This window comes from Coregonus clupeaformis, chromosome 25 (assembly GCF_020615455.1).
Source record: "Coregonus clupeaformis isolate EN_2021a chromosome 25, ASM2061545v1, whole genome shotgun sequence".
NCBI classification, from domain to species: Eukaryota; Metazoa; Chordata; class Actinopteri; order Salmoniformes; family Salmonidae; genus Coregonus; species Coregonus clupeaformis.
This window is the reverse complement of record NC_059216.1, coordinates 18736517-18757295: the sequence shown is the minus strand read 5'-3', so window position 1 is coordinate 18757295 and position 20779 is coordinate 18736517. Positions and strand designations below refer to the sequence as shown.

General features: G+C 45.9%; 1 protein-coding gene across 3 annotated transcripts in view; it reads left to right on the top strand.

Moving 5' to 3' along the window:
- The window catches only part of sos2 (son of sevenless homolog 2 (Drosophila)), a 123492-nt gene that overhangs the window by 53110 nt on the left and 49603 nt on the right, over nucleotides 1-20779 (top strand). For all 3 annotated transcript variants that reach the window (XM_041847338.2, XM_041847337.2, XM_045207524.1), the window contains exons 3-5: nucleotides 13153-13284; nucleotides 15875-16039; nucleotides 18452-18658. In XM_041847338.2, coding sequence (XP_041703272.2) covers nucleotides 13153-13284; nucleotides 15875-16039; nucleotides 18452-18658 — 504 coding nt within the window. The remainder of the gene's footprint in view (nucleotides 1-13152; nucleotides 13285-15874; nucleotides 16040-18451; nucleotides 18659-20779) is intronic.

Below are 20779 nucleotides of genomic sequence, written 5' to 3'. Positions count from 1 at the left end.
TCTTTAAGAGGCTCCTCTGTCCTCCACTCGTTACCTGTATTAATGGCACCTGTTTGAACTTGTTATCAGTATAAAAGACACCTGTCCACAACCTCAAACAGTCACACTCCAAACTCCACTATGGCCAAGACCAAAGAGCTGTCAAAGGACACCAGAAACAAAATTGTAGACCTGCACCAGGCTGGGAAGACTGAATCTGCAATAGGTAAGCAGCTTGGTTTGAAGAAATCAACTGTGGGAGCAATTATTAGGAAATGGAAGACATACAAGACCACTGATAATCTCCCTCGATCTGGTGCTCCACGCAAGATCTCACCCCGTGGGGGTCAAAATGATCACAAGAACGGTGAGCAAAAATCCCAGAACCACACGGGGGGACCTAGTGAATGACCTGCAGAGAGCTGGGACAAAAGTAACAAAGCCTACCATCAGTAACACACTACGCCGCCAGGGACTCAAATCCTGCAGTGCCAGACGTGTCCCCCTGCTTAAGCCAGTACATGTCCAGGCCCGTCTGAAGTTTGCTAGAGTGCATTTGGATGATCCAGAAGAGGATTGGGAGAATGTCATATGGTCAGATGAAACCAAAATATAACTTTTTGGTAAAAAAAAAAAGAATGCTGAGTTGCATCCAAAGAACACCATACCTACTGTGAAGCATGGGGGTGGACACATAATGCTTTGGGGCTGTTTTTCTGCAAAGGGACCAGGACGACTGATCCGTGTAAAGGAAAGAATGAATGGGGCCATGTATCGTGAGATTTTGAGTGAAAACCTCCTTCCATCAGCAAGGGCATTGAAGATGAAACGTGGCTGGGTCTTTCAGCATGACAATGATCCCAAACACACCGCCCGGGCAACGAAGGAGTGGCTTCGTAAGAAGCATTTCAAGGTCCTGGAGTGGCCTAGCCAGTCTCCAGATCTCAATCCCATAGAAAATCTTTGGAGGGAGTTGAAAGTCTGTGTTGCCCAGCGACAGCCCCAAAACATCACTGCTCTAGAGGAGATCTGCATGGAGGAATGGGCCAAAAGACCAGCAACAGTGTGTGAAAACCTTGTGAAGACTTACAGAAAACGTTTGACCTGTGTCATTGCCAACAAAGGGTATATAACAAAGTATTGAGAAACTTTTGTTATTGACCAAATACTTATTTTCCACCATAATTTGCAAATAAATTCATAAAAAATCCTACAATGTGATTTTCTCATTTTGCCTGTCATAGTTGACGTGTACATATGATGAAAATTACAGGCCTCTCTCATCTTTTTAAGTGGGAGAACTTGCACAATTGGTGGCTGACTAAATACTTTTTTCCCCCACTGTACCTATAACTTATTTTATACTGGACACCAGTGGCGTGTTTTCATGGTTGCCAAGGGAAACCAGGCATCCCCCCAAAAAAAATGATAAATAAAAATTAAATACAATTATTTATCTTTCGTCTCTCTGTGTTTTGTCATTTTCCTTCAATTCGCAAGAGGCTGTACGTATCGCACAGTAGAAAGCATCCGAGTGAGTGAAACAGCGCCCCTCTGTCTCTCTACGTGTAAGCAATCTATCTGATGCTGTCTGGTCCAAACGAGTTTGACATTGTTGCTGCCCGTAGCATTGAAGGCGAGTATCTGGCCTCCCTTGACAAAAAAAAGTATACAAAATTAGCCAATCTGCGTTAAGCTAAACTGAGCGAGCTGACTATAAACTGCCCGATTGTCCCTCCCGGACAAGTATGACGGGACTCCATCCAAATGCCGTGGCTTCCTACTCCAGTGCTCCCTCTTTTTCGCTCATCAGACGGGAGCCCCCACCACAGAGAGGTCCAAGGTTGCCACAGTCCCTACTGACCAGGCGGGCGTCGGTGTGGGCTACAGCCGTCTGAGAGAGAGGAGAGGAGGAGTTTGAGAGGTTCATGGTTCTGTTCAGGGCGGTCTTCGACCATCCACCGGAGGGCAGAGAGGGAGGTGAGCGACTATTTCAACTCCGGGGGGACCCAGAACGGAGTACGCCCTCACCTTCCGGAGCGTGGCAGTCTCCAGCGGATGGAACGAACCGGCACCCTATTCCGCAGAGGACTATGCGAGGACGTCCAGATGGAATTGGCGTGCCGGGGACAACAACCTTTCCTTGGACGCGCTCATCGCGATGGCCATCCGTCTGGACAACCTCCTTCAGGAGCGCCGGCACCTCCTTCGCCCCTTGCCCTCCTCCTTTGGCTGTCCTGAGGCAAAGCCTGAACCCATGAAGATAGGGGTCACACACCTCTCCACGGCAGAGAGGTGTCGCCGGAGACAGCTGGGGCAATGTTCCTATTGCGGCCAGGGGGGGCACCAGCTCCAGCCCGAGGTCCACTAGGGCAGAGGGGACGGCCCTGTGATGGCTGGCTCCGTCTCCCAGGGTAGGTGTGAGTATTCCTCCTTCATCGTTTTCCACCAAACCCTTCCTGGTTTCCTATTTCACTGGCTGGCTGTCCCTCAGGTGTTGTCTCTACTGCTCTAGTGGACTCCGGTGCCGCTGGGAATTTCATCGACCAGACCCTCGTCTCCTCCCTGAACATCACCTCATACCCGCTCTCCTTTTCTGGTCCAAGCCCTGGATAATCGACCATTAGGATCCGGCTCTATCACGCACATCACAGCACCACTCACCCTCACCGTGGGACCGTTGCACCAAGAAAGCCTTTCCTTCCTCATCACCACCGCACCCGTTCACAAAGTCATCCTCTGCCTCCCGTGGCTCCAACGTCATAACGCCACCAATATCCTGGTCGAGGATGGAAATCACAGTCTGGGCACCCGGATGCAGGAAGACCTGCTTTCCCTTACCTTGTGGTTCCACGTCGGTTGAGAGTCCTGTGAGTGCCCTCCAGCCCATCATTCCATCCTCCCGTATCGTTGGCCCCGTGTTTTGGAACGTAGATGTGGACATCCGCCAGGCTCTGGAGAGGGATCCCGCTCCTGCTACCTGCCCTCCTGAGCGCATCTACGTCCCCACGGGGGTAAGGGATCGGCTGTTGACCTGGGCACACACATCCCTCGCCGCTGGACGCCCAGGTATCACCCGCATCATTCAATCCATCTCTGCAAAGTACTGGTGACCCACCTTGGCAGAGGACGTTGCCCACGATGTCAATTCATGCTCCGTATGTGCACAAACAATCTCCCCGGGACGCTCCAGCAGGGAAACTCCTTCCCGTGCCTCAGCGGCCTTGGTCCCATCTGTCCATAGATTTCATTACTGACCGTCTGATGGTTTCACCACTATTATGGTTGTTGTGGACGGATTCTCTAAATCCTGCCGTTTTATCCCTCTCTCTGGTCTCCCTACCGCTCTCCAGTCGCTGAGGCACTGTTCCAGCAGATCTTCTGGCACTATGGCCTTCCGGAGGACATCGTCTCCGACCGTGGCCCCCAAATTACGTCGTGGGTATGGAAACCACGTTGTGGTTTCGGTGCGAAGAGGAGGTTTGGAACGCTGCCCACGTGAGGCTCCGGCGCACCTTCCGCCGCCAGAAGGAGTAGGCGGATCGCCACCACAGTGAGGCTCCCGTGTTCCATCCTAGTGATTGCGTCTGGCTCTCCACCAGGAACCTCCCGCTCCACCTGCCCTGCCGGAAGCTGAGCCCCCGATTTGTGGGGTCCTTCAAGGTCCTCCGGAGGCTCAACGAGGTAACATACCGTTTACAACTCCCCACCAACTACCGGATCTCACCCTCTTTTCATGTTTCCCTCCTCAGGCCGGCGGTTCCTGGTCCCCTGGCTGATGCCGTCCCCAGCAGCACCCCTCCGCCTCCCCTGGACATCGATGGGATCCCTGCCTATGCCGTCAGGTCCCTACTGGACTCTCGACATCGTGGGGGCCGGCTTCAGTACCTGGTGGACTGGGAGGGGTACAGTCCAGAGGAGCGCTGTTGGGTCCCGGCGGCCGATATCCTGGACCCCTACATCGTCCTGGATTTTCATCTCCGCCGTTCAGACCGGCCCACTACTTTCTCTCTGGGCCGTCCTCCTGGCCGGTCTACTAACAACCGGTCCTGGCAACCATCATTACGCACACCTGGACTTCATCATCAGCTTGATGACCTTCCCTTTATTTAGCCCTCAGTAGCCTCAGTCATCAGGCAGTATTGGTTTGTTTTCATTCACGTTATGTACGCTTCTCATGTTTTGTTTATCTGCATTTTTCATTATTAAACTCACCTTCTGCACTTGCTTCCTGACTCCCGGCTTATACGTGACACTGCCGCACCAACAAAAAAAAAGTGTTAAGGGAAGCCATCTTGGATTTGGCGTCACTCCAATCAAATCCCATTGAGAGCATACGTCATTGACAGAAAAACTTGAATTGTTGCGTCTCGTTGCCCTTTCCTAAATTAGCCGTGGATGGAGATAGGGATTTGGACTTGTGGTTTTACTTAATTCTCCGTACTGCCCAATGATTATAACGCTGATTCTGATCCGCTTGGCGTCCCCGGTGATTTTACCCACGCACAGCTACTGCTGGACACACAAATGGTATCCAAGAGTTCATCTGACTCTGGGGAAGTAGATACAGGGCCTAATTGCCAAAATCTGGAAGGATCCCTTTAAGGTGCTCCAAAGCGTTTTACTATAATTCATCTTTGTTTCATAGTACAGTTTCTTCTTTGTTTCATAGTACAATAGAGTACAGTAAAGTAGAGTACAATAGTATACAGTACTTTTCTGTACTGTACTGTATTGTACTACTGTATTGGACTCAACTATAGTGTATTGTACTCTACTGTCCAAATTTGTGAAACGTACGTCTATGATAGGTTCAGATTTGGTCAAATCAAATTAACATCTAGGCCAGGGTGGACTGACCAAATTTAAACTACTTTTCAACGTCCATGGACGTCCGTTGTCGGTCGGTGCTCAGTGGGTGCCGGTTACAGTAAATGGAAAGAGAGGCTCATGGGTAGGTGACAGTAAGAGCCAGGAGAGAGAGAGAGACAGCGGGAGCGACAGAGAGAGGAGGAGGGGTTGTCCAGATTCAGACTGTTGTAACACTCTTGATTTGACCACCAGACAACAGAAAGACAAAGAAAACCGTTATGAGCTGAACATAACAGTATGCCAGCGGAAGGAGGACAGTAGCAGGAGACCCTATGAGCTGAACATAACAGTATACCAGTGGAAGGGAGGACAGTAGCAGGAGACCCTATGAGCTGAACATAACAGTATACCAGTGGAAGGAGGACAGTAGCAGGAGACCCTATGAGCTGAACATAACAGTATGCCAGCGGAAGGGAGGACAGTAGCAGGAGACCCTATGAGCTGAACATAACAGTATACCAGCGGAAGGAGGACAGTAGCAGGAGACCCTATGAGCTGAACATAACAGTATACCAGTGGAAGGAGGACAGTAGCAGGAGACCCTATGAGCTGAACATAACAGTATACCAGTGGAAGGAGGACAGTAGCAGGAGACCCTATGAGCTGAACATAACAGTATACCAGTGGAAGGGAGGACAGTAGCAGGAGACCCTATGAGCTGAACATAACAGTATACCAGTGGAAGGAGGACAGTAGCAGGAGACCCTATGAGCTGAACATAACAGTATACCAGTGGAAGGGAGGACAGTAGCAGGAGACCCTATGAGCTGAACATAACAGTATACCAGCCGAAGGGAGGACAGTAGCAGGAGACCCTATGAGCTGAACATAACAGTATACCAGTGGAAGGAGGACAGTAGCAGGAGACCCTATGAGCTGAACATAACAGTATACCAGTGGAAGGGAGGACAGTAGCAGGAGACCCTATGAGCTGAACATAACAGTATACCAGTGGAAGGGAGGACAGTAGCAGGAGACCCTATGAGCTGAACATAACAGTATACCAGTGGAAGGGAGGACAGTAGCAGGAGACCCTATGAGCTGAACATAACAGTATACCAGTGGAAGGAGGACAGTAGCAGGAGACCCTATGAGCTGAACATAACAGTATACCAGTGGAAGGGGAGGACAGTAGCAGGAGACCCTATGAGCTGAACATAACAGTATACCAGTGGAAGGGAGGACAGTAACAGGAGACCCTATGAGCTGAACATAACAGTATACCAGTGGAAGGAGGACAGTAGCAGGAGACCCTATGAGCTGAACATAACAGTATACCAGTGGAAGGGAGGACAGTAGCAGGAGACCCTATGAGCTGAACATAACAGTATACCAGTGGAAGGGAGGACAGTAGCAGGAGACCCTATGAGCTGAACATAACAGTATACCAGTGGAAGGAAGGACAGTAGCAGGAGACCCTATGAGCTGAACATAACAGTATACCAGTGGAAGGGAGGACAGTAGCAGGAGACCCTATGAGCTGAACATAACAGTATACCAGTGGAAGGGAGGACAGTAGCAGGAGACCCTATGAGCTGAACATAACAGTATACCAGTGGAAGGAGGACAGTAGCAGGAGACCCTATGAGCTGAACATAACAGTATACCAGTGGAAGGAGGACAGTAGCATGAGACCCTATGAGCTGAACATAACAGTATACCAGTGGAAGGAGGACAGTGGCAGGAGACCCTATGAGCTGAACATAACAGTATACCAGTGGAAGGAGGACAGTAGCAGGAGACCCTATGAGCTGAACATAACAGTATACCAGTGGAAGGGAGGACAGTAGCAGGAGACCCTATGAGCTGAACATAACAGTATACCAGTGGAAGGGAGGACAGTAGCAGGAGACCCTATGAGCTGAACATAACAGTATACCAGTGGAAGGAGGACAGTATCAGGAGACCCTATGATCTGAACATAACAGTATACCAGTGGAAGGGAGGACAGTAGCAGGAGACCCTATGAGCTGAACATAACAGTATACCAGTGGAAGGAGGACAGTAGAAAGTGACCCAACTGTGGTTTGTGACTGTTATGATTTCTCAGTAGCCAGTTGCAGTAATCCGTTACATATTTTTTGGGTAATTTGGTAACGGAATAATGAGTTTTACTACAATAATTACTTCTGTGAACTTTCATTATCCTCCCTCCTCATGAGGGAGAGAAATTAGAAAATATCTTAAAGCAGCATTATGTAACTTTTTGGGTGACCCGACCAAATTCACATAGAAATGTGTGTTAAAGATCTGTCATTCTCATTGAAAGCAAGTCTAAGAAGTGGTAGATCTGTTCTATGTGCGCTATTTCTATGCTTCCCGTTCTTAAGTTTCGCTTTTGCATCTTTTACTTTTGGTTTTGTATACCATCTTCAAACAGCTTAAAATACAATATTTTTGGTTATTGAAAATATATTTCACAGCGGTTTAGATGGTACAATGATTCTCTATACTTGCTTGTTTTGTCACATAAACTGAAATTAGGCAAACTATTCGAATTTTAGCAGCTAGGAAATGGCGGAGCGATGTCTGCATATTGCACCTTTAATGATATGTGTCCCACTAAGCTGCTGCATCAGATGACCTGGCCTCCACAATCACCTGACCTCAACCCAATTGAGATGGTTTGGGATGAGTTGGACTGCAGAGTGAAGGAAAAGCAGCCAACAAGTGCTCAGCATATGTGGGAACTCCTTCAAGACTGTTGGAAAAGCATTCCAGGTGACTGCCTCATGAAGCTGGTTGAGAGAATGCCAAGAGTGTGCAAAGCTGTCATCAAGGCAAAGGGTGGCTACTTTGAAGAATCTCAAATATATAATATATTTTGATTTGTTTAACATTGGTTACTACATGATTCCAAATGTATTATTTCATAGTTTTGATGTCTTCACTATTATTCTACAATGTAGAAAATAGTTTAAAAAACAAAGAAAAACCCTTGAAGTCAATCAATCAATAATATAATAATACTTTTAGCAAAAATGTTTATTTTTAATTCACAATCTGTAGAAGCAATGAGAATAGAAAGGTTCAGAACTTTTGTAAAACATCACAGTATGGTTGAAATATATATGGCAAATAGAAATCCTATATGGATGGTGTTAAGAGATAGATGGGAGGTATTGAATAGAGTTGAAGGATGGGACTAATAACAAATAACAACAAATAATAACAAAGATAGCTAATAATGTAAGCATACTGTGTCCATAATAAGTATATAGGTTGTATGTTGGGAGCTTTTGGGAAAGAGCACAGTTAGAAAGATATGGCATTTAGAAGCAAACCGGATGGACATCATGAAAATGATCGGAGAGGTTGAGAGTAGAAGAAGTTCAGGAGCAAAAAAATAAATAAATATATATATATATATATATATATATATATATATATATATTGATAGATATAGAATTATTGTAAAATTAACTCTGTCCATAAGGTGTAGATAGTAAGTATAGACCGGAAGTAGAGGCCTGGGCGTTGTTGTTCACTAATTTACTCCAAGTAGGGAAAGGATGGTGGGGTTGAAAAGTAATAAAGGGGAATATATATATAAAAAATAAAAAAAACATGGGGGATTGGAAGTGATGCAGACAATTACATTGATAGAAGATACAATCTATCTGCAATATTAAGCTGATCCATCCCCCCGAGAAAAAAAATAAAAAAAATAAAAAATAAAAAAATAAAAATAAAAAAATGAAAAACCCTTGAATGAGTAGGTGTGTCCAAACTTTTGACTGGTACTGTATATCTGGGGAAGGGTATGCGCCACTGCGTCTCCCGAGTGGCGCAGTGGTCTAAGGCACTGCATCGCAGTGCTAGCTGTGCCACTAGAGATCCTGGTTCGAATCCAGGTTCTGTCGTAGCCGGCCGCGACCGGGAGACCCATGGGGCGGCGCAGAATTGGCCCAGCGTCGTCCAGTGTAGGGGAGGGAATGGCCGGCAGGGATGTAGCTCAGTTGGTAGAGCATGGCGTTTGCAACGCCAGGGTTGTGGGTTCAATTCCCACAGGGGGCCAGTATGAAAAATAAAAAAATAATGTATGCACTCACTAACTGTAAGTCGCTCTGGATAAGAGTGTCTGCTAAATGACTAAAATGTCAAATGGGTATAAAACAATTTCTTGAGTGTTGAACATTTCCAAGAGCACAGTGGTCTCCATCATTGGGAACTATGGAACTACCCAGACTTCTGCAAGAAGGACCTTGGTCAGGGAGGTGACCAAGAACCCAATGACCACTCTGACAGAACTACAGAGTTCCTTGGCTGAGATGGGAGAACCTGCCAGAAGGACAACGGTCTCCACAGCACTTCACCAATCTGGGCTTCATGGGAGAGTGGCCAGACGGAAACCACTCCTGAGAAAAAGGCACATGACAGCACGCCTGGAGTTTGCAAAAAGGCATGTGAAAGACTGAGAGCATAAGGCAAAAGATTTTGTGGTCTGATGAGACAAAAATGTTACTTTTGGCCTGAATGTAAAAAGCGCTATGTCTGGAGAAAACCAGGCACAGCTCATCACCAGTCTAACGCCATCTCTACCTGGAAGCATAGTGGTGGCAGCATCATAATAATAATAATATGCCATTTAGCAGACGCTTTTATCCAAAGCGACTTACAGTCATGTGTGCATACATTTTTACGTATGGGTGGTCCCGGGGATCGAACCCACTACCCTGGCGTTACAAGCGCCGTGCTCTACCAATTGAGCTACAGAGGACCACATGCTATGGGGATGCTTTTCAGTGACAGGGACTGGGAGACTAGGTAAGGATAGAGGGAACAATGCATGGAGCAAAATACAGGCAAATCCTTGACGAGAACCTGCTTCAGAGTGCAAACGACTTTAGACTGGGGGGCGAAGATTTACATTCCAATAGGACAATGACCCCAAGAATACAGCCAAAGCAATGATGGAATGGCTTCAGAACAAGAATGTGAAAGTCCTTGAGTGGCCCAGCCAAAGCCCAGACTTTAAACCCAATGAAGATCTGTGGAAAGATTTGAAGATTGCTGTTCACCGCTGCTCCACATCTAATTTAATAGATCTTGAGTAAATCTGCAAGGAAGAATGGGAGAAAATCCCCAAATCCAAATGTGCAAAGCTGATACAGACATACCCAAGACGATTCAAAGCTGTAATCACCGCCAAAGGTGTTTCTACAAAGTATTGACTCGGGTGTGAATACAGTGCATTCGGAAAGTATTCAGACCCCTTGACTTTTTCCACATTTTGTTACGTTACAGCCTTATTCTAAAATTGATCAAATAAAAAAATGTACACAGCAATCTACACACAATAAAAACATCTGTTTTTAATCTGATTGATTGATTGCTTCTGTGGACAGGTGTCTTTTATACAGGTAACACACTGAGATTAGGAGCACTCCCTTTAAGAGTGTGCTCCTAATCTCAGCTCTTTACCTGTATAAAAGACACCTGGGAGCCAGAAATCTTTCTGATTGAGAGGGGGTCAAATACTTACTTCCCTCATTAAAATGCAAATCAATTTATAACATTTTTGACATGCGTTTTTCTGGATTTTGTTGTTGTTATTCTGTCTCTCACTGTTCAAATAAACCTACCATTAAAATTATAGACTGATCATTTCTTTGTCAGTGGGCAAACGTACAAAATCGGCAGGGGATCAAATACTTTTTTCCCCTCACTGTAGCTTAGTAGCTACGGTCACACCCAGAACAGAGCTGAGACGATATCAATTTCAGTCCATTAAAAATAAGGCATTACAAAATCCACATCAAGAAAATAACCAGTTATCAGAGGCTGCATCCCAAATGACACCCTATTCACTAGATAGTGCACTACATAGGGAATAGGGTGTAATTTGGGACGTAGCCGGAGTCCATCTACATACAGAGGAAAGTGCACTTCAGTTGTTGTTTGGCAAAGATAAGGCATCTGAACCATTAGTGATATACAGGGCATTCAGAAAGTATTCAGACCCCTTCACTTTTTCCACCTTTTGTTAAAGTTACAGCCTTATTCTAAAACGGATTGAATAAAGGTGTTTCCTTCTCAATCAACACACAACACCCCATAATGACAAAGTGAAAACAGGTTTTTAGATTTTTTTGCAAATTTATAGAAAATAGAAAACAGAAATACCTTATTTACATAAGTATTCAGACCCTTTGCTATGAGACTTGAAATTGAGCTCAGGTGCATCCTGTTTCTATTGATCATCCTTGAGATGTTTCTACAACTTGATTGGAGTCCACCTGTGGTAAATTCAATTGATTGGACATGATTTGGAAAGACATACACCTGTCTATATAAGGTCCCACAGTTGACAGTGCATGTCAGAGCAAAAACCAAGAAAATAGGATTTTTCTTTTTTCCTTTTTCTATGTAAGGTCCCACAGTTGTGGGTCCCCTGTAGCTCAGTTGGTAGAGCATGGCGCTTGCAACGTCAGGGTTGTGGGTTCGTTTCCCACGGGGGGCCAGTATGAAAATGTATGCACTCACTAACTGTAAGTCGCTCTGGATAAGAGCGTCTGCTAAATGACTAAAATGTCAATGTAAATGTTAATGTTGACAGTGCATGTCAGAACAAAAACCAAGCCATGAAGTCGAAGGAATTATCTGTAGAGCTCCGAGACAGGATTATGTCGAGGCACAGATCTGGGGAAGGGTACCAGAAAATGTCTGCAGCATTGAAGGTCCCCAAGAACACAGTGGCCTCCATCATTATTAAATGGAAGAAGTTTGGAACCACCAAGACTCTTCCTAGAGCTGGCCGCCCGTTCAAACTGAGCAATCTGGGTAGAAGGGCCTTGGTCAGGGAGGTGACCAAAAACCCGATGGTCATTCTGACAGAGCTCCAGAGTTCCTCTGTGGAGATGGGATAACCTTACAGAAGGACAACCATCTCTGCAGTACTCCACCAATCAGGCCTTTATGGTAGAGTGGCCAGACGGAAGCCACTCCTCAGTAAAAGGCACATGACAGCCCGCTTGGAGTTTGCCAAAAGGACTAAAGGACTCTCAGACCGTGAGAAACATGATTCTCTGGTCTGATTAAACCAAGATTGAACTCTTTGGCCTGAATGCCAAGGGTCACGTCTGGAGGAAACCTGGCACCATCCCTACGGTGAAGCATGGTGGTGGCAGCATCATGCTGTGGGGATGTTTTTCAGCAGCAGGGACTGGGAGACTAGTCAGGATCGAGGGAAAGATGAACGGATCAAAGTACAGAGAGATCCTTTATGAAAACCTGCTCCAGAGCGCTCAGGACCTCAGACTGGGGCGAACGTACACCTTCCAACAGGACAACGACCCTAAGCACACAGCCAAGACAATGCAGTAGTGGCTTCAGGACAAGTCTCTGAAAATAGCTGTGCAGCGACGCTCCCCATCCAACCTGACAGAGCTTGAGAGGATCTGCAGAGAAGAATGGAAGAAACTCCCCAAATACAAGTGTGCCAAGCTTGTAGCGTCATACCCAAGAAGACTTGATGTCTGTAATCGCTGCCAAAGGTGCTTCAACAATGTACTGAGTAAAGGGTCTGAATACTTATGTAAATGTGATATTTCCATTTTTCTATTTGTAATAAATGTCAAAAAACGTATAAAAACCTGTTTTCGCTTTGTCATTATGGGGTATTGTGTGTAGATTGATGAGGGGAAAAACAATTTAATCAATTTTAGAATAAGGCTGTAATGAAACAAAATGTGGAGAAAGTCAAGGGGTCTGAATACTTTCTGAATGCACTGCACATGTTATTGTATACTATATACATATGTAAATAGATATTTCTGTATTTCAGTTTCAATAAATGTGTTAACATTTCAAAAAAACAACATGTTTTCACTTTGTCATTATGGAGTATTGTGTGTAGACGGGTGAGATAAAAAAAATATATATTGAAACCATTTTGAATTCACACAAAATAACACAACATGTGGAATAAGCCAAGGGGTCTGAATAATTTCTGAAGGCACTGTATATGTTATTGAGTACTATATACCTCAACATGCTGTGTGTAGCCCAGCCTCGCTCCGTGCAGGACGTGGAGGTGAGGCTCCGCCCCCTGACCATGACGCCTCCCCTACTGATCTACCTTACACACACCTGAACACGCTGCCTAGTACCTATTGGACATTCCTCCCGTCAATCACCGTTGATATCCACACATCACAGTTGAAGGGTTTTCAGCCAGGTGTCTGTCAATATGGATAATGTTTCGTCTGCTACTGTGAAGTTTGATTAAACACTACTTCCAAATGTAAGAAAACATCTGATTTAACAGTATTTGCGCTTCCTCTCCCTCTGTCCGATCAGGAGCGGGTCCAGAAGACCTTCCCCCACCCCATAGATAAATGGGCCATAGCCGACGCCCAGTCAGCCATCGAGAAAAGGAAGAGGAGGAACCCCCTGCTGCTCCCCGTCGATAAGATACACCACCTACTGAAGGTACTGTATCTTCACTGACCTTTTCAACCTCTCCCTGACCCTGGTCTGTAATACCGACATGTTTCAAGCAGACCACCGTAGTCCCTGTGCCCAAGAACGCCAAGGTAACCTGCCTAAATGACTACCGCCCCGTAGCACTCATGTCGGTAGCCATGACGTGCTTTGAAAGGCTGGTCACGGCTCACATCAACACCATTATCCCAGAAACCCTAGACCCACTCCAATTCGCATACCGCCCCAACAGATCCACAGATGATGCAATCTCTGTCGCACTCCACACTGCCCTTTCCCACCTGGACAAAAGGAACACCTATGTGAGAATGCTGTTCATTGACTACAGCTCAGCGTTCAACACCATAGTGCCCTCCAAGCTCATCACTAAACTAAGGACCCTGGACTAAACACCTCCCTCTGCAACTGGATCCTGGACTTCCTGACGGGCTGCCCCCAGGTGGTAAGGGTAGGTAACAACACATCTGCCATGCTGATCCTCAACACGGGGGCCCCTCAGGGGTGCATGCTCAGTCCCCTCCTGTACTCCCCGTTCACCCATGACTGCATGGCCAGGCACGACTCCAACACCATCATTAAGTTTGCTGATGACACAACGGTGGTAGGCCTGATCACTGATAATGATGAGACAGCCTATAGAGAGGAGGTCAGAGACCTGGCAGTGTGGTGCCAGGATAACAACCTCTCCCTCAACGTGAGCAAGTCAAAGGAGATGATCATGGACTATAGGAAAAGGAGGGCCGAACACGCCCACATTCACATCGACGGGTCTGTAGTGGAGCGGGTCGAGAGTTCCTTGGTGTCCACATCACCAACAAACTATCATTACATTACCTTCAACACTACAGTTTTTTTTCACGGCCCTTGGAATCAAAACAACCCGGTACTGAGCTACATCCCGCCGCCATTCCTACCCTACCGCATAGTCCAAGCACATCAAGACAGTTGTGAAGAGGACACGACAACGCCTTTTTCCCCTAAGGAGACTGAAAAGATTTGGCATGGGTCCCCAGATCCTCAAAAAGTTCTACAGCTGCACCGTCGAGAGCATCCTGACCGGTTGCATCATCGCCTGGTATGGCAACTGCTCGGCATCTGACCATAAGGCACTACAGAGGGTAGTGCGTACGGCCCAGTACATCACTGGGGCCAAGCTTCCTGCCATCCAGGACCTCTATAATAGGCAGTGATAGAGGAAGGCTCACTGCCTGTGCCATTAAACCCCTACAACTTATCCAGAACGCTGCAGCCCGTCTGGTGTTCGACCTTCCCAAGTTCTCTCATGTCACCCAGCTCCTCCGCACACTCCACTGGCTTCCAGTTGAGGCTCGCATCTACTACAAGACCATGGTGCTTGCCTACGGAGCTGTGAGGGGAACGGCACCTCCTTACCTTCAGGCTCTGATCAGACCCTACACCCAAACGAGGGCACTACGTTCATCCACCTCTGGCCTGCTAGCTCCCCTACCTCTACGGAAGCACAGTTCCCGCTCAGCCCAGTCAAAGCTATTCGCTGCTCTGGCACCCCAATGGTGGAACAAGCTCCCCCACGACGCCAGGACAGCGGAGTCACCTGACCACCTTCCAGAGACACTTGAAACCCTACCTCTTTAAGGAATACCTGGAATAGTACAAAGTAATCCTTCTACCCCCCTCCCCCACCCCCCCATAAAAAAAAAAAAGTGGTTATCCCACTGGCTATCATAAGGTGAATGCACCAATTTGTAAGTCGCTCTGGATAAGAGCGTCTGCTAAATGATGTAAATGTAAATGAACGCCCCAAAAATTGTCAAAGACTCCAGCCACCCTAGTCATAGACTGTTCTCTCTGCTACCGCATGGCAAGCGGTACCGGAGCGCCAAGTCTAGGTCCAAAAGGCTCCTTAACAGCTTCTACCCCCAAGCCATAAGACTGCTGAACAATTCATCAAATGGCCACCCGGACTATTTGCATTATTTTCTTAACTCTATTTTCTTAACTGCATTTCACTGTAAGGTCTACCTACACCTGTTGTATTCGGCGCATGTGACAAATCAAATGTGATTTGATTTGATACACCCCCTACTCAAGGTACTGTGGCAGGTAGACACACCCCCTACTCAAGGTCCTGTGGTAGACACACCCCCTACTCAAGGTACTGTGGTAGACACACCCCCTACTCAAGGTACTGTGGTAGGTAGACACACCCCCTACTCAAGGTACTGTGGTAGGTAGACACACCCCCTACTCAAGGTACTGTGGTAGGTAGACACACCCCCTACTCAAGGTCCTGTGGTAGACACACCCCCTACTCAAGGTACTGTGGTAGACACACCCCCTACTCAAGGTACAGGTCTTAGTCCAATCAAGATGATTTACCTTCATCCTGTACTACACTGATGATACGGTCACCCGTCCTTATTCAGGACCTCCTTTAACAAGTCCTGGTTGGACGTCTCCCAGCTGATTCCCTCCTGATTCCAGGACTCCTCCAACCAGGATTTCTGGAAACCCCTAAGAATTTGGGGACATTTTCTAGAATTTTGCAACCGTATTCCTTATACCATGCCTCTTCCCCTGCTGTTTGTCCCGTCAACAGGAGGTCCTGGGGTATAAGATAGACTACCACGTCTGCCTCTACATCGTGGCGGTTCTAGAATACATATCAGCTGACATCCTGAAGCTAGCAGGAAACTACGTTGGTAACATCCGACACTATGAGATCAGCCAGCAAGACATCAAAGTGTCCATGTGTGCAGACAAGGTAGCAAACTTACTATACCACTGTCTGTCTGTCTGTCTGTCCGTATGTCTGTCTGTCTCTTTCTGTGTAGACTGTCTGCCTCTTTCTGTGTAGACTGTCTGCCTCTTTCTGTCTGTATGTCTGTCTGCCTCTTTCTGTGTAGACTGTCTGCCTCTTTCTGTGTAGACTGTCTGCCTCTTTCTGTGTAGACTGTCTGTCTCTTTCTGTCCGTATGTCTGTCTGCCTCTTTCTGTCCGTATGTCTGTCTGTCTCTTTTTGTGTAGACTGTCTGCCTCTTTCTGTCCGTATGTCTGTCTGCCTCTTTCTGTGTAGACTGTCTGCCTCTTTCTGTCCGTAGACTGTCTGCCTCTTTCTGTCCGTATGGCTGTCTGTCTCTTTCTGTCCGTATGGCTGTCTGTCTCTTTCTGTCTGTCTGTCTCTTTCTGTCTGTATGTCTGTCTGCCTCTTTCTGTGTAGACTGTCTGCCTCTTTCTGTCCATATGTCTGTCTCTCTTTCTGTCTGTATGTCTGTCTGCCTCTTTCTGTCCGTCTGTCTCTTTCTGTCCGTATGTCTGTCCGCCTCTTTCTGTCCGTATGTCTGTCCGTCTCTTTCTGTCCGTATGTCTGTCTGTCTCTTTCTGTGTAGACTGTCTGTCTCTTTCTGTCCGTATGACTGTCTGTCTCTTTCTGTCCGTATGTCTGTCTGTCTCTTTCTGTCCGTATGTCTGTCTGTCTCTTTCTGTGTATCTGTTTCTGTGTGTCATTGTATGTCTCTGAGTCATCCCTCAATGCCAATCCACTCCAAAGTAGGTAGATATTCAGAAGGTATTCACACCCCTTGACTTTTCCCACATTTTGTTGTTACAGCCTGAATTTAAAATGGATTAAATTGAGATGTTGGGTCACTGGCCTACACACAATACCCCATAATGTCAAAGTGGAATTATGTTTTTAGAAATGTTTACAAATTAATTAAAACTGAAAGCTGAAATGTCTGAGTCAATAAATATTCAACCCCTATAAAATGGCAATCCTAAATAAGTTCAGGAGTAAAAATGTGCTTAACAAGTCACATAATACACTGCATGGATTCACTGTGTGCAATAGTGTTTAACATGATTTTTGAATGACTACCTCATCTCTGTACCCCACACATACAATTATCTGTTAGATCCCTCAATCGAGCAGTGAATTTCAAACACAGATTCAACCACAAAAGACCAGGGAGGTTTTCCAATGCCTCGCAAAGACGGGTTCCTATTGGTAGATGGGTAAGAAAAAAATAAGCAAACATTGAATATCCCTTTGAACACGGTGAAGTTATTGATTACACTTACACCAGTCACTACAAAGATACAGGCGTCCTTCCTAACTCCGTTGCTGGAGAGGAAGGAAACCGCTCAGGGATTTCACCATGAGGCCAACGTTGACTTTAAAACAGTTAAAGTTTAATGGCTGTGATAGGAGGAAACTGAGGATGGATCAACATTGTAGTTACTCCACAATAATAACCTAAATGACAGTGTGAAAAGAAAACATGCATCCTGTTTGCAATAAGGCATTAAAGTAAAACTGCAAAAAATGTGGCAAAGAAATTAACTTTATGTCCTGAATACAAAGCGTTATGTTTTGGGGCAAATCCAACACAACACATCACTGAGTACCACTCTTCATATTTTCAAGCATGGTGGTGGCTGCATCATGTTATGGGTATGCTTGTCATCGGCAAGGACTAGAGTTTTTTAGGATAAAAATAAAAGGAATAGAGCTAAGCACAGGCAAAATCCTAGAGGAAAACCTGGTTCAGTCTTCTGGGAAACAAATTCACCTTTCAGCAGGACAATAAGCTAAATAACAAAGCAAAATATACACTGGAGTTGCTTACCAAGAAGACATTCAATGTTCCTGAGTGGCCTAGTTACAGTTTTGACTTAAATCAGCTTGAACATCTATGGCAAGACTTGAAAATGGCTGTCTAGCAATGATCAACAACCAACTAGACAGAGCTTGAAGAATTTTAAAAAGAATAATGTGCAAATATTGTACAATCCAGGTATGCGAAGCTCTTAGCGACTTACCTAGAAAGATTCACAGCTGTAATCGCTGTCAAAGGTGATTCTAACATTTATTGACTCAGGGGTGTTAATACTTATGGAAATTCGATTTCTGTATTTCATATTCTAAAAATATGCAAACATTTCTACAAACATGTTTTCGCTTTGTGGTTATGGGGTATTGTGTGTAAATGGGTGATTTTTTTTATTTTTATTTAATCCATTTAGAATTCTGCCAGTAACAAAACAAAATGTGGAATAAGTCGAGGGGTATGAATACTTTCTGAAGGCGCTGTACCTGGTTGACTTGGTAACCTGTCTCTGTGTGTCTGTACCAGATGTTTATGGACGTGTTTGACCAATGATGTCTCTGTCTCAGGTCCTAATGGACATGTTTGACCAGGACGAGGACATCGGTCTGGTGTCTCAGTGTACGGAGGAGCCTTCGTCGTCGGGGGAGCTGACCTACGACGACCTGGTGCGCCTGGAGATCGCAGAGGAGCGCCAGTACCTCCGGGAACTCGATCTCATCATCAAGGTGTTCCGACATCACTTCCTGTTCAACAACAAGATCTTCACCCCTCAGGTGAGAACATTAAGACAGGTTATGAACACCTTATACATTTACATTTTAGTCATTTAGCAGACGCTCTTATCCAGAGCGACTTACAGTTAGTGAATACATGTTTTTTTATACTGGCCCCCTTGGGAAGCGAACCCACAACCCTGGCGTTGCAAACGCCATGCTCTATCAACTGAGCTACATCCCTGCCGGCCATTCCCTCCCCTACCCTGGACGACGCTGGGCCAATTGTGCGCCGCCCATGAGTCTCCCGGTCGCGGCCGGCTGCGACAGAGCCTGGATTCGAACCAGGATCTCTAGTGGCACAGTTAGCACTGCTATGCAGTGCCTTAGACCACTGCGCCACTCAGGAGTTTGAACTGTTTATAAATGGCAGTCATCTTACACAGTAGCCAACATAACACAGTAGACAGCTTACAAACAAATCCAGTGTAAGAACATGTTACGTTCCCCCAGCAAGAAAACCAAATAATGTCGCTCAAACAGACGGGAAAACTAACAAAGAGTCGCTGACAACAACCAAAACGAAACAGGTGGGGCTTTAGGAGGGGTTCTGAAAGACACTCATGGGGGTGTCCACTGAAAGTTGACTAGCAACAACAACTGGGACCTAAAAGACGCCCACCATCATCGCCCACTACATTTGCCCAAGAAGAGGCAAACAAAATTAAAACCCAAACCAAACTTAAAGACAGGAAGCAAACCACAAAGTGGAGCAAAATGAAATCAGGGAAGATCAGATAAAGGATTGTTTGACTAGAAATCAAATAGGGAGAGACAACTAAAGGTGTTAACCCTCCACATCTATCAAGACCACTAAATGAGTTAACCCTCCACATCTATCAAGACCACTAAATGAGTTAACCCTCCACATCTATCAAGACAACTGGAGGAGTTAACCCTCCACATCTATCAAGACAACTGGAGGAGTTAACCCTCCACATCTATCAAGACAACTGGAGGAGTTAACCCTCCACATCTATCAAGACAACTGGAGGAGTTAACCCTCCACATCTATCAAGACCACTAAATGAGTTAACCCTCCACATCTATCAAGACCTATCAATAAAATGTGATTTGAAGACCCCTGGAGCACTGGGCCAGCCACTCTTAAATAGCACCTGGGCCAGCACAGGTGAAACACCTTCCCACTAACGAGATGGCAACCAGCACAGCTTTAACACTTACTGACTAACGAGGTGACACCCTAACGGTGCGCCCTACGCGCTAACGAGCTCAAAACAAAAAAATTGAAAAACCAAAGCCTGTAACAGACAATTAGAACTGAAGATTAGAACTGAACAGCTGTAATCAGCTAACGGGCTAATCTGGCCTGCAGTTGTAGTGTGCTGTGCTCAAATCACCTTCAACACTGAGACTCAAATCACCAGTTTAAACACTGAGACTCAACACACTTTCAACACTGAGACTCAAATCACCGTTTAAACACTGAGACTCAAATCACCTTCAACACTGAGACTCAAATCAACTTCAACACTGAGACTCAAATCACCTTCAACACTGTTCAACACTGAGAATCAAATCACCTTCAACACTGAGACTCAAATCACCTTCAACACTGAGAATCAAATCACCTTCAACACTGAGAATCAAATCACCTTCAACACTGAGAACTCAAATCACCTTCAACACTGAGACTCAAATCACCTTCAACACTGAGAATCAAAACACCTTCAACACTGAGACTCAAAATACTGTACCTTCAACACTTGTTTCTGCCACCGTCTCTTATGACCAAAAAGAGCTTCTGGATATCAGGACAGCGATTACTCACCTCGTATTGGACGAAGATTTTTTCTTCAATGAGTCGGACGCAAAGAATATTCTACAGACACCCGACAAGGCCCAAATCCCCGTCATTCGCATGAGAAAGAGACAGAGATATCGTGGACGTAGGTCGGGGTGCCTTGTAAAGATCCGACAGCGAGCGAGTAAACTGCCTCTCCCATCAATCCTATTAGCCAATGTTCAATCACTTGAAAATAAATTGGATGACCTAAGATTAAGGTTATCCTACCAACGGGACATTAAAAACTGTAATATCTTATGTTTCACCGAGTCGTGGCTGTACGACGACATGGATAACATACAGCTGGCGGGATA